Here is a 13,062-nt window from a genome sequence, read left to right on the forward strand (position 1 = left end):
CATATTATTCAGAAATTTAAGATCTATGGGACTGTAGCCAACCTCCCTGGACATGGCCGCAGGAGGAAAATTGATGACAAATCAAAGAGACGGATAATCCGAATAGTAAAAATATATATATATATAGCCCAAAAAGACTTCTAAAGAAATCCAAGGTGAACTTCATGCTCAAGGAACATCAGTGTCAGATCGCACCATCCGTCGTTGTTTGAGCCAAAGTGGACTACATGGGAGATGACCAAGGAGGACACAAATCATAAAAAAGCTAGACTGGAATATGCCAAACTTCATGTTGACAAGCCACAAAGCTTCCCAGAGAATGTCCTATGGACAGATGAGACAAAAATGGAACTTTTTGGCAAAGCACATCAGCTCTATGTTCACAGATGGAAAAATGAAGCATATCAAGAAAAGAACATTGTCCCTACTGTGAAACCTTGAGGAGGCTCTGTTATGTTCTGGGGCTGCTTTGCCGCATCTGGCACAGGGTGTCTTGAATCTGTGCATGGTACAATGAAATTTGAAGACTATCAAGGGATTCTAGAGAGAAATTTGCTGGCCAGTGTCAGAAAGCTTGGTCTCAGGACTTGGGTCATGCAACAGGACAATGACCCAAAGCACAGCTAAAAACACCCAAGAATCGCTAAGAGGAAAACATTGGACTATTCTAACGTGGCCTATAAGCCCTGACCTCAATCCTATTGAGCATCTTTGGAAGGAGCTGAAACATGCCGTCTGGAAAAGACACCCTTCACACCGGAAACAACTGGAGCAGTTTGCTCATGAGGAGTGGCACAAAATAGCAGAAGTCTCATTGACCGTTACAGGAATCGTCTGATTGCAGTGATTGCCTCAAAAGGTTGTGCAACAAAATATTAAATTAGGGGTACCATCATTTTTGTCTAAGCCTGTTCCATGAGTTTTATATATAATATATATAATTTTTTTTTTTAAATAATTCCGTTGAAGCATAGAAGCAATGTCTGACTTTCATTGTTATGACTTTTATTATTATTACTTTTGTCAGATTAGATTTTTTTCTGTGACCATTGTGAGGTTTTTCTTTCATTGACTGAAGGGTACCAACAATTTTGTCCATGTGTGTATATCTAGTGTATCCAGTGTTCTATTATTGATGGTGTTATTTAATTTTCTGCTGCAGCCTATGCTATAAAATGTGATGCATTGTTTCATTAAGACATTTTATTTAGGTTTTTCTCTTATTATTTAAGATTTTCCCTATTATTTTTGTGGGGGGATTTTCTTCTGTTTTCTAACTAACTTTGATTGCATGTCAATTTATTACCCACTAGCGAGCTCTTCTCTATTATGCCCACTACCAAGAGGGAAGGGTGGCAACTAACACATATTTCCTCTGAGACCCGTGAAGCCACTGTCTTCCCCTTCTGCATAAAAGAGCTTACAGTTGGCTTACGAGAGAGAAAGAGAATGCTATCTATTCTACCCTTAACCTCTGTGCAATAAGCAGTTTCTGTCTGCAGAAATACATCAGCATGCAACTCTGACACTAAGAATCATTCCCTGTTAGTCAACTGGATAAATTTTTATTTTTTTTTCTGGTGTTTGGACTAATAAATGATCTTTCATTTAAATGATCTTTGAAGTGTTGTTAGCTCTGTAACTTTGATGACTCAAATCATTAATACAGCACATGTTCAAATGTGGAGCTTTAGGAGGAGGACTGATGATGGTATGGATTGATTAAGTTGAAATTTAGCTTTGAAACATTTTTTACTCTCTTTTTTTTTCTTTTCCAAATGGAAGTATTTGGCAAGAAGGCTGGGGTTTGACACACTCTGGTTTGGGTACCTACAGACAACTGTAGGAGTGATACAGCTTCTGGGGGGTCCTCTATTTGGAAGGTGAGCTGCAACATTGTATTTCCAAGTTAAAAACTGAAAGGATAAATATCAGTGAATCACTGATGTACTTATGATAATGTGTTTTTTTTTTGTTGTTGTTGTTGTTGTTTTTTTAGGTTTGCAGATATTTTTGGAGCACGTGCAGCACTTTCCCTATCCTGCTTTGCATCAGTCATTTACTTTTTGTTGCTAGCAGCAGCAGACAGTGTTTTGCTACTTTTTCTGCACAAACTACCTGCTGTGTTCATGCATACTTTGCCAGGTTAGACGTGTACAAACAGCTTATCATACATAAAATGCTGGTTGCATTTATCACTCTTTATTTCTCTAACCCAGTGAAACAATTGTGTGTCTTGTGTGTTTTTGCCCAGGATCACAGATGGTTGTCACAGACCTGTCTGAGAACAACAAGCGAGCAGATGCCCTGGCAAAGCTTGGTCTCTGTTTTGGTATTGGCATGATCACAGGGTCATCATTAGGAGGAACCTTGAGCATGCACCTTGGGTATCTTCATTTAAATTACATAAAATTACACTCACTGTCCATATATATATATATATATATATATATATATATATATATATATATATATATTAGTATATCGAATGTAGTACATTGTATAGTATATTGTATAGTGTGTATATACAGTAGTATACATATATTGAATATAGATCAATTCAATTTATTTGTATAGCATTTGTAACAATTCACATTGTCTCAAGTATAGAAACAGAATAAAAATTAAAAATAAAACTTTTCAAATGAAGACACTATATATCTCTAAAAAATTATCCCTAATAAGCAAGCGGATGCAACAAAAAGGCAAGGAAAATCTCCCCAAGAAGATATGAGGAAGAAACCTTGAGAGGAACCAGGCTCAGAACCCATCCTCACATCCTTTGGGTGAAAATGGACAGTAAATAATGTCCTATTAATACTAATAGTTTATAGTTGAGTGGAATAAAGCAACCAAGAGCTCCCGAGGAACTAAATGGTGAGCATAATTTCTGAGTTTATTGTAGACTTGACATTAATTCCTTTCTGCAGAAGTTTTCAAATGTTTGCTGATGAAGACGCAACCAAATGATGAAGACGCAACCTTGATTGTCTTCAAGTGGTTTTATCCACAGCAATCTAATGAGTCATGGATCTCTGTTTATTGTGCGGTGGTTAGTGCCATGTGCTGAATAAATTAGAATAACAGTCTGGAATCTTTAAAAGGAGAGTGGTGCTTGAAATCAGTGTTCCTCTGTTAACCATGGCTACCTGCAATGAAACATTTGCTTGTCATCATACCTTTGCACAAAAAGGCATTCACAGGCAAATATATGCTGCTAGTAAGAATACACCTAAATCAACTATTTATCAGATCATCAAGAACTAAAAGGAGAGAGGTTCAATTGTTGTGAAGAAGGCTTCAGGGCACCGATGAAAGTTCAGCAAGCACCAGGAGCATCTAAAGACATTTTCTCTGATAGATCCCATTTCTGATTTTGGGGGGGACCTGAAAAAACCTTTAACCATCAGTCCTGCAATGCCAACAGCAGTAAAACATTCTGAGACCTTTCATGTGTGGACCGTTCATGTCACTCTATTTTGCCTAGGAACAAATTCTTAAAGAACCCCAACCATCCAAGAACATTTTGGTGACAAACAATGCCTTTTCCACCACGATGAGTGTTACGACCCCGAGTTACATCTAGGGAGTTCTCAGAGTCAGCAACTAGTGATGACCAATGTGGATGTGAATGGATGGAACAGAGTAACTGGTACAGTGGAATAAATTGCCGACTACAGTAATGACAGGTTCGGACACAATGCCTGTGGTGAGGCTTTTCTTTACTGTACAAAGTGGTAATGGTATTTACAATAATATATACACACATATATACAAGTGTTTGTACTTCTACAACAGACGGGACTGGAAAATCAAATAAAAGAAACAAACATAAAGTCAAAACCCACTTACCTAACACTGCTTTATATTAGTCATGCTCATCTACAAACAAAAGTGAAACCAAAATCCTAACTACGCTGTACTTCCCTCACTAACTAGAATACAGGGGGATGCACCGCCCCTTTCCTGAGGTCTCTAGACACGGAAGTATACTACGTGGTGAACAATGTATGAGCGCGCTCCTTCTTACCTCTTCCAGCCCCGTACGTAGAACAATATTGAACACCAAGATCATAAATCGCACCGGCAAAATACACAGCAGATGTCCGGGCCTCTATGGGAAGTTCATTCCACCACCTTGGTGCCAGTACAGAGAAGAGTCTTGTAGTATACTTGCCTCTTACCCTGAGAGATGGTGGAACCAGTCGAGCAGTGCTGGTAGATCGGAGGTTACGGGGTGTAGTGCGAGGAATGATTAGGGCTTTGAGGTAAGAGGGGGCTGGTCCATTTTTGGCTTTGTAGGCCAGCATCAGTGTTTTGAACCGGATGCGTGCAGCTACCGGAAGCCAGTGGAGGGATCGCAGTAGCGGGGTGGACTTCTTCCGGGGTGGTGTCTGTACGCTGCGTCTCTGCCCTGCACCGACCGGTATTGGGTACAACCCATCACGCTCACGCAACCAATCCACTGTAACACACACAATTAAAACACAGCGGCAAAATACGTGCCTTGGCATGTAACACGCCCCTACAAAAAAAGAAAAATCCTCAAAACACAGCAGTAGATTTTTTTTCTTTTTAAACTCTAGAAGGAGCATCTGCAATTTTATTTTCAACACCTTTTTTATGTTTCATGTCTAGGTTATATTCTTGAATTACAAGAAACCATCTCATGAGCCGTTGATTGTGGTTATACATTCGGGACAAAAACACAAGTGGATTATGATCAGTATATACCACTACAGGCAAGATACTTGAGCCAACATATACCTCAAAGTGCTGTAGGGCCAACAGTAAAGCTAAAGCTTCTCGCTCAATCATGGAATACTTTACTTGGTGTTTGTTTAAGTTTCATGAAAAGTAGCAAACCGGATGGTTTACTCCCTTCGCATCCTCCTGTAACAACACTGCTCCGATTCCCATACCACTTGCATCAACCTCCAGTTCAAAAGGCCTAGCGAAATCAGGGGCAACTAGAACAAGAGCAGAACACAACAAAGCTTTCACATTTTTAAAAGCAATTTGACAACCAAAAAGAAAAGTAGCCGGTGAATTTTTCAGCCCAAAAGGCATTACTATATATTGTAAAAACGCATCTGGAGTGACGAAAGCAGATAGTTCTGTAGCTGTCGGAGTCAGTGGAACCTGCCAATATCCCTTAAGAAGATCTAATTTTGTGACAAAAGTGCCTTCATCAATCATCAATTCGTGGTAACGGAAATGAGTCAGTTACGGTTACGGCATTGAGTTTTCTGTAATCAGTACAAAGTCTAAAAGTGCCATCTGGTTTTGGCACCAACACACAAGGTGAGCTCCACGGACTACAACTAGGAATTGCCAACCTATTTTTCACCAAGTATTCCACCTCTTTACGCATGATTTCACGTTTTGCCACATTCACTCGATAGGGATGCTGCTTTAATGAAACATCCCTTGTTACTTTAATATCATGCTGTAAGACTGACTTCTGTGTGGGTACATCACCAAATATTGAGGGAAATTCCTTAATCCTTACGATATCTTTATGCTGAGGGTCAGGTAAATGAGCAACCAACGAAAGAGTATCCGACTCGAGAGTTTCTAAAAGCTGGGAATTTATCAGCCTCGCACCTACCTCATCACTCATCAGAGTTTGAAGACTCAGCAACAGACACTACTGCTACTGTAGCTGTCTTTTCCTCTAGTGCAAATTCTGGAACGTTTTCACTTAACTTCTCCTTGATTAGATATGGACCTAAAAATTTGGAAGATAGAGCAGATCCAAGAACAGGTAGAAGAACAAGGACCTTGTCACCCACTTGGAACTCACGTGGTATTGCTTTGCGGTCAAAGTGACGCTTCATTTTGGCTTGAGATTCGCCTAGCATTTTCTTCACCACATGCTTTGTGCCAACGCTCACGAAAAGTACTCGTGTAATCCAAAACATTTTTCTGTTGCCGTTCTTTGTTAGCGTTAGACATAAAAGTCTCTTTTAACGCTTTCAATGGGCCTCTAACAGAATGTCCAAAAACTAGCTATGCTGGACTGAAGCCTAAAGACTCCTGAACTGCTTCTCGTGCAGCAAACAAAACCAATGGAACACCTTCGTCCCAGTCTTTCCCACTGTCCATACATTTCCTCAACATAGATTTCAAAGTCTGATGAAACTATTCTAATGCTCCCTGGGACTACAGTAATGACAGGTTCGGACACAATGCCTGTGGTGAGGCTTTTCTTTACTGTACAAAGTGGTAATGGTATTTACAATAATATATACACACATATATACAAGTGTTTGTACTTCTACAACAGATGGGACTGGAAAATCAGTGCCGCCAAATAAAAGAAACAAACATAACAAACAAACAAAAGGCAGAAGTGATAACTAAGTGGCTCTGGGAACAAAACAGAAATTTTAGGGCCATGGTCAGGAATCTCCACAGACCTTAAGCCCTTACTTAATTTGTACACAGTAATACACAGACTTTAATTTGTGGTCAATACTAAAGAGGAAGGTGGCCAAAAATCCACAAATTCTTACAGACTCCAAGCATTGATTATGCAAGAATGGGCTGCCATTAGTCAGGATGTGAACCCAGATGTTAACTAACAGCATGCCAGGGCAAATTGAAGAGGTCTTGGAAAAGAATGGTTTTGACTCTTTGTACATAAACTTAATGTAATTGTCAAAAAAAGTCTTTGACTCTTATGACATGCTGAATTATAATTCAGTATACCATAGTAACATCTGACAAAAGCTCTAAAGACACTGAAGCAGAGGACTTCTCAAAACCTTCGGCCACAATTCAAATGAAATCAAATTTTATTTGTCACATACAGTACATATGCCTACAGAGTACGACATGCAGTGAAATACTTTTTGCATTACACAGAATTGTGTGAAAAAAACTGTGAAGCACTGATCTAAGTTTACAGGTAATCTATAGTATCTCAAATAAATATTCTTTACAATCATTGTGAATAGAAAAGCATTTCAGAACTCGCTATGCTTCATTGAGGTGTAGTGCTTCAACTTGAGGTGAATGGGCTCAGCAACAGAAGACCACATTAGGTTCCACTCCTATCAGCCAATTTTTAGTATCATGGGCACAGTTTTTCTGATACTGGACAGTCAATTGGGAAAAGACAAGGCTTACTTTATTTATTTATTTATTTATTTATTTATTTATTTATTTATTTATTTGCCATCAATCTTCAGCTGCTTGGTTTGAACTATCATAGTCTCAGATTTTTGTTTGACAGAACTAGAAGTCACTGTGGTATTCTGCTTTATTTTTATGAGCATTCTCACTTTAGTATGAAAGGGCATGATCTTGCTTGCATGCATTGCAGGGAATTGTGTTGGCTGCCTGAAGAGGTTCAGAAATTTTTGATTCACTGTGATGCGACTTGTGATTACATAGAAGAACCACTTTTGACCACTTTGCAAATGAAAAATGTAACGAGAAAGTAAAGAAACATGCCCTTTGGTTGAGTGGAATTTTGTCTTGCTGCATATACAGTAGGACCCTATATGGTAAATGTTGATAAGGCATAACAAAATAGGAAAGTATAACAATTAAGCAAATTTTTGCTTAATAAAAAAAAAAGTACAAAATTTGTTATCTGAATGATTTGTCCATTTATCCACGCAGGCCACTCAGGTGCTTGTTCAGCCCTTATCATTTTGAAACTGCAGTACTGCAACTTTCTCCTAGTAGGAGCCATTTGACCTCTGCAAATGCTTCAGAATGCAATGACTTTCAATCTTATAAAAATCAGCCACATAACCTTATTACTACACTCTCTACTGGCCTCTGCTGGCTTCAGGTTTAAAACACTTGTGCTTGCCTAGAAAGTCAATAACAGACCAGCACCCACTTACCTCAAAGCACATATCACACCCTACATTGCACAATGCTTTCTTTAATCCTCAAAGACCGCTTGACTTAGCCCACCATCTCTCAGAGTACAAGGAATCAATAATAAATCAATACTCTTCTCTGTTCTGGCACCTAGGTGTTGGAATGAACTTTCCCGATACATCTGAGCAGCCGAGTCTCTACAAGCAAACTACCTCTTAGTGAAATATTTAAACTAGCACTTGCTGTCTGCATGCTTTTCTTGCTGTATTACCTGCCAACATTAGAAGGATTCGGCCATTTTTGTCCACACAGACTGCCCAGGTACTTGTTCAGTCTCTTGTCATTTCTATTCACAAAACAAAACAAAAAAAACTTTGACACTTTTTCATTGTAACTTTGAACAAATGTTTTAAACTCATGGTATCTTAAGTATGTAACCTAGTCAACCAGCATTAATGTATTCAATGTTAGAGATTTAAGCACTTATGTACGTCACTCTGGATAAGGGCGTCTGCCAAATGCTGTAAATGCCAACAGAGTTTTATCTGATGATGAGCTGTCTGTGACCTAGTGAAACATTAATTGTGTACATTGACAATTGTGCGCTTTGACATTTCAAAGCACTACTGTAAGTCACTCTGGATAAGGGCATCTGTAAAGTGCTGTAAATGTGGGATTACACTGCTAAGATGGGTGCTCTCAAAAGGTCTGAACTGTGGTGTCCAGTTATGCATCATCTAATATATATAGCTTGACTAAGGAGCCGGTATCTCACCTCCAGATAGGCTGGTTAGCAAAGCCCTAACTGCGCTGACCTCGACCCATGTCAAACATCCCCTTTATTTTCAAGATCCTAAAAAAGGTTGTAGTACAGCAGTTACTCTTAAACCAACATAGGAAAAACATTTATGAAATGAATCAGATAGGATTTAGGCCTCATTATAGACCGCACTGGTTAAAGTGCTAAATGACCTACTGATACTTGAAAGGCTAGAAAATGTAGTTGGTGTTAAGGGAACAGACCTCTCCATGCTCATATATTATTTGACTGAATGTTATCAGTTTGGGTTCCCTTTTGAGTGTGGTTCCTTTCAAGGTTTCTTCCTCATAACATCTCAGGGAGATTTTCCTTGCCATTGTTGCCTCAGTCTTGCCTTAAGTCTTTTTATTCAGAATTTTTGTATTCCTGTAAAGCGTCTTTGAGACAATATCCATTGTTAAAACTGCTATACAAATAAAAATTTACAGCTTGACCTTATCAGGGTACATGAGGCATTGTGCCATGCACAGGCTTTAGTCTGTTCAGCAGGGTTCTCTGAAATGTCCCTTTAATTAGTTTGTATGGTACTGTCTGTTCTTACATGTGAGATGATGAAATCTGTTTCTTGAAATTATGGACAATAATATGTGTGTGTGTGTGTGTGTGTGTGTGTGTGTGTGTGATGCAGGGAAAAGTTTGCAGCATATGTGGCATCTGTAGGAAGTGTTATCAATCTATTGCTGGTGCTGAAATTCATTCCTAAACACACAAAAAAACACAACACAAAAAAGAACAATGACAGTAAGATAGAATTCATTTAATTTTAGAATGTCTTTTTTCATTCACAATGTATTGAATATGATAGCAATTTGTTTATAGCTGGCTTAACATTTATATTTTTGGCATTTAGTTGATGGTTAAGGCACCTTTGGCCTTTGGCCAAAATCAGTGGCAGTTTGAATCACTACAATTTATGTAAAAGCAATAATGTAATTACACAAAAGTAAATTAAGTTGTTAAAGGCACCATTGTTATCAAATAAATATTGTGTACTAAATTTTAGCTTCTGTAAGAGTTGCTATTCTTGGTAATAGTCTACTTGTTACACATACATTATGGGAATAATGTTTAGGAAAACATTTGGCCACACACAAGAAGTATAAACTAGTTACGTACATGCATGTGTTTATACATTTTTGTTCCAAACCCCATACAGCTGGCTCTGTGTTTAATTTGGGGGAGATTGTCAGGCTGCTGAGGTTTCCAGGTGTTGCAAAGACTTTCACTGTGAAGATAATCTCAGGTCTGCCATCTGGTGAGTGAAATTTTTAAAGCATTACAGTTCTAAAATTGAGTATTTCTTACATTCTGCTTAACTTCCAAGAGGAAATTGGAGTCAAAGAGTGAGTTTGTTATTAAGTACAATTCATATTACCATCAGGCTTCCCTCAGTATTTTACTTCTTTTTTTTTTTTTTTAAACAGTCCACATATTTTCCAGATAATTTCTGTAGCAAATCATGTGTTAAACTAGGATATTTTTAAATATTAGACAACCATAAATTCTTAAGTGTGATACAAAATATTTGGTATCATATACACTCACTTTATTAGCAACACAATATTAATATTGAGTACGATTCATCAGACCTTAGACATCAAACATTAGAGACCGGTTATCTAAGTTACTGTAGCCTTTCTATCAGTCTGAAAATTCTCTCTTGACCTCTCCAGAGAACAAGGCATTTCTGTCCACAGAACTGCAACTCAATAGATCTTTTTATGATAATGCAATTCTGATTAAACTCTAAAGATCTGAGTGTGTGGAAATCCTATCCTATTGTGTCTTGAAAAGGGAATAATCACTTGTTCAAGCAAACGACACACAGATGGAGCGTAATGCGTTTTATCTCATTTTTTCAGGCTGCAGGAGGTCACACAGTAGAGTGAATATCTTTGGATCCATCACACTCAGAAAAATGGATAGAACTTTCTCCGCAACAATAGCATTTGCATAATACTCGAATCATTCCACTGCTCACTGCATTCATTAAATGCAGTGCAGTGCAAAATGACTGCTGCTCGTTTTCCATTAAATTCAGTCACTTATCTGAGTCACTGTCATTCCCACCCTTCCAAGTCAGATGTGGGTTAGCCGTTATCTCTGTTTTTTTTTTATAAAGCAGTTTCACGTCCACCTTGTACAACGTGCAGAGAGTCACAAAATCCTCGTCGCCACTTTATTGTGCTTTGAACTGGGTATAAGCAAACGACACACACACACACACACACACAGATGGAGCATAACTTCTGTTTACTCATGGCTTTTTTTTTCTTTTACATTCAGCATAACATACCACATGTGCATTAAGGGTGAACGCTATGAACACTATAGCCATAATACACAACACATCCCATCAAGGGTGTTTTTTTTTTCAGGTGTTTTTCAGGTTATGTTCTCCATCATTGTCATGAACTTTTTCCAGCTGCAGGCAGAGCAAAATGGGTACCTCATGGCATACCTTGGTGTGGTGCAAATGGTATACACATCTATTTATTCAGGATTGATTTTCCTAATTGTTTTTTTCCCTAAAAGAAAGTTACTTATTTTGACTTAAATTATGTGTGTTTGTATGTGTGTATGTTTGCATGCTACTATGTGTTGTAGGTTATTCAGGGTGCTGTTATTGGTCGTCTTACCACAAGATATTCAGATTACTCATTACTATTGTTTTCAGTAGGCCTGAACAGCTTGGTGGGGCTTGCACAGGTACACACCACATCTTCCAAAGCTAATATATAAATATTCTTAGGCTTTTAGATGGAGACTGGCTTAGGTTCATAGATAAAATGGGTATTAAAAACATTTTACATTTACATGGGTAGACACTTGTTCCAGAGTGACTTTCATTTTATACCTACGAACAATTGAGGGCTAAAGCCCTTGTTCAAGAGCCCAGCAGTGGCAGTGGTGGTGGACCTGGCATTTAAACTTACAGAGTTCCAATTAGTTATTAAAAATATGTGGCTATATTTCAATAATTGATTTGTTTTTATGATGCCATCATTTCGTCACAAAGCGCTTTTACCATCATCCAGTAAAAAACATAACTGAAATGTCACTATATTACAGTGAATATCATCTTTTATATGTTTTTTAATATTATTTAACTGATGTTCAACTGAACAACCATGTGCTTTCTATTAAAAGCCATTCAAAATAAAGGAAACATGCACCATAAATTGGAACTACAGTAAGGGACGTGTTGTTATGTTGGCAAACAGGTGACAGTCAACCCAGACTTTTTGAAATTTCTTTCAAATAAATTTGAAATAAAGAAAGTAAATTAATATTATTTTTTTCTTACCTTACATTTGCTACTTTAACTCATTTCGTTACACTTTACAAGTGGTTGCACAAAACAGTCTGTAATTACATAGGCACACAGCTAAATATTTATTATAGATCAAGAAGTTTAAAGCAGTGATTCTTTGACATTTATACACTTAATATTTGGCCTACTTTAAAAACTGAATATGCGCAGGTACTACAGAGGAAATAAGACACTCAGAAATAGGATAAGAATGTAATAACCTTTAAATCTGAAGCTGCAGTGTCAAAAGACCCTGACCAGATTAAAGGCTTGAAAAAATTGAGACTAAACAATGACCTAATCCTACTAGCTAACCATACATCCTATCTTTTTTCTTTTTTTATCATTAATTTTATATAAAAATATCTTATGTTTGTATATTTTTTCAGGCCCTGGCCACTAACATATTTCAGTTCTGCTTTGTTGTTATTCCAATGATGCTGTCAATCAGCATCTTCAATGTCATCACAGACAGCATGCTAACAAAGAGTGTCCCAGCATCTGACACAGGTAACACAAACACACCAAACATGCAGGAAGGTTTTATACTTTTAGTTACTTGCATGTATTAAGACTTTATACCTCAGTTGCTATTAAATTATATATTGTGGTCAATATTTGATGTCTGTATAATGTGTATCTTATTCATGTATCTATGGGTATTTGTAGGGACCATGCTAGGTTTGTGTGCATCTGTGCTGCCTCTAGTGCGCACAATTGGGCCAACCATTGGAGGATTCCTTTATGAGACTTATGGTGTGGCATCTTTTGGATACATTCAGTTTAGTGTCAGTGCTATAACCTTTAGCCTGCTGTTCATGTCAAGCATGAAGAAGACAACAACACATTACAGATGAACCCTGTCTGTAGTTAATATGTATGCAGATTTTCTTTGCACTTCAGGTAAACTGATGTGTATTACTGTTTGTTAAAATTCATGATTAATCTACCATGTAAATACTATTTGTTAGGACACTGATTTTAGCTCTAACTTAATATTTTATTATATTGAATCTTATTTGACAATAAAAAGAATACATTTTTGTTAAGCATGCAAATGTGTATGAATAAATTATACTGAATCTTT

At 37.6% G+C, this 13,062-nt stretch overlaps 1 protein-coding gene across 1 annotated transcript in view; it reads left to right on the forward strand.

Annotated features, from left to right (window-relative positions):
* slc22a18 (solute carrier family 22 member 18) overlaps positions 1-13,062 on the forward strand; it is a 14,874-nt gene extending 1,812 nt beyond the window's left edge. The window contains exons 2-10 of the mRNA XM_027168655.2: positions 1,786-1,883; positions 2,000-2,145; positions 2,255-2,387; positions 9,291-9,403; positions 9,819-9,917; positions 11,041-11,141; positions 11,270-11,371; positions 12,365-12,485; positions 12,645-13,062. Coding sequence (XP_027024456.1) covers positions 1,786-1,883; positions 2,000-2,145; positions 2,255-2,387; positions 9,291-9,403; positions 9,819-9,917; positions 11,041-11,141; positions 11,270-11,371; positions 12,365-12,485; positions 12,645-12,832 — 1,101 coding nt within the window. The 3' untranslated portion in view covers positions 12,833-13,062. The remainder of the gene's footprint in view (positions 1-1,785; positions 1,884-1,999; positions 2,146-2,254; positions 2,388-9,290; positions 9,404-9,818; positions 9,918-11,040; positions 11,142-11,269; positions 11,372-12,364; positions 12,486-12,644) is intronic.

Source organism: Tachysurus fulvidraco, chromosome 1 (assembly GCF_022655615.1).
Source record: "Tachysurus fulvidraco isolate hzauxx_2018 chromosome 1, HZAU_PFXX_2.0, whole genome shotgun sequence".
In the NCBI taxonomy this organism is placed as follows: domain Eukaryota; kingdom Metazoa; phylum Chordata; class Actinopteri; order Siluriformes; family Bagridae; genus Tachysurus; species Tachysurus fulvidraco.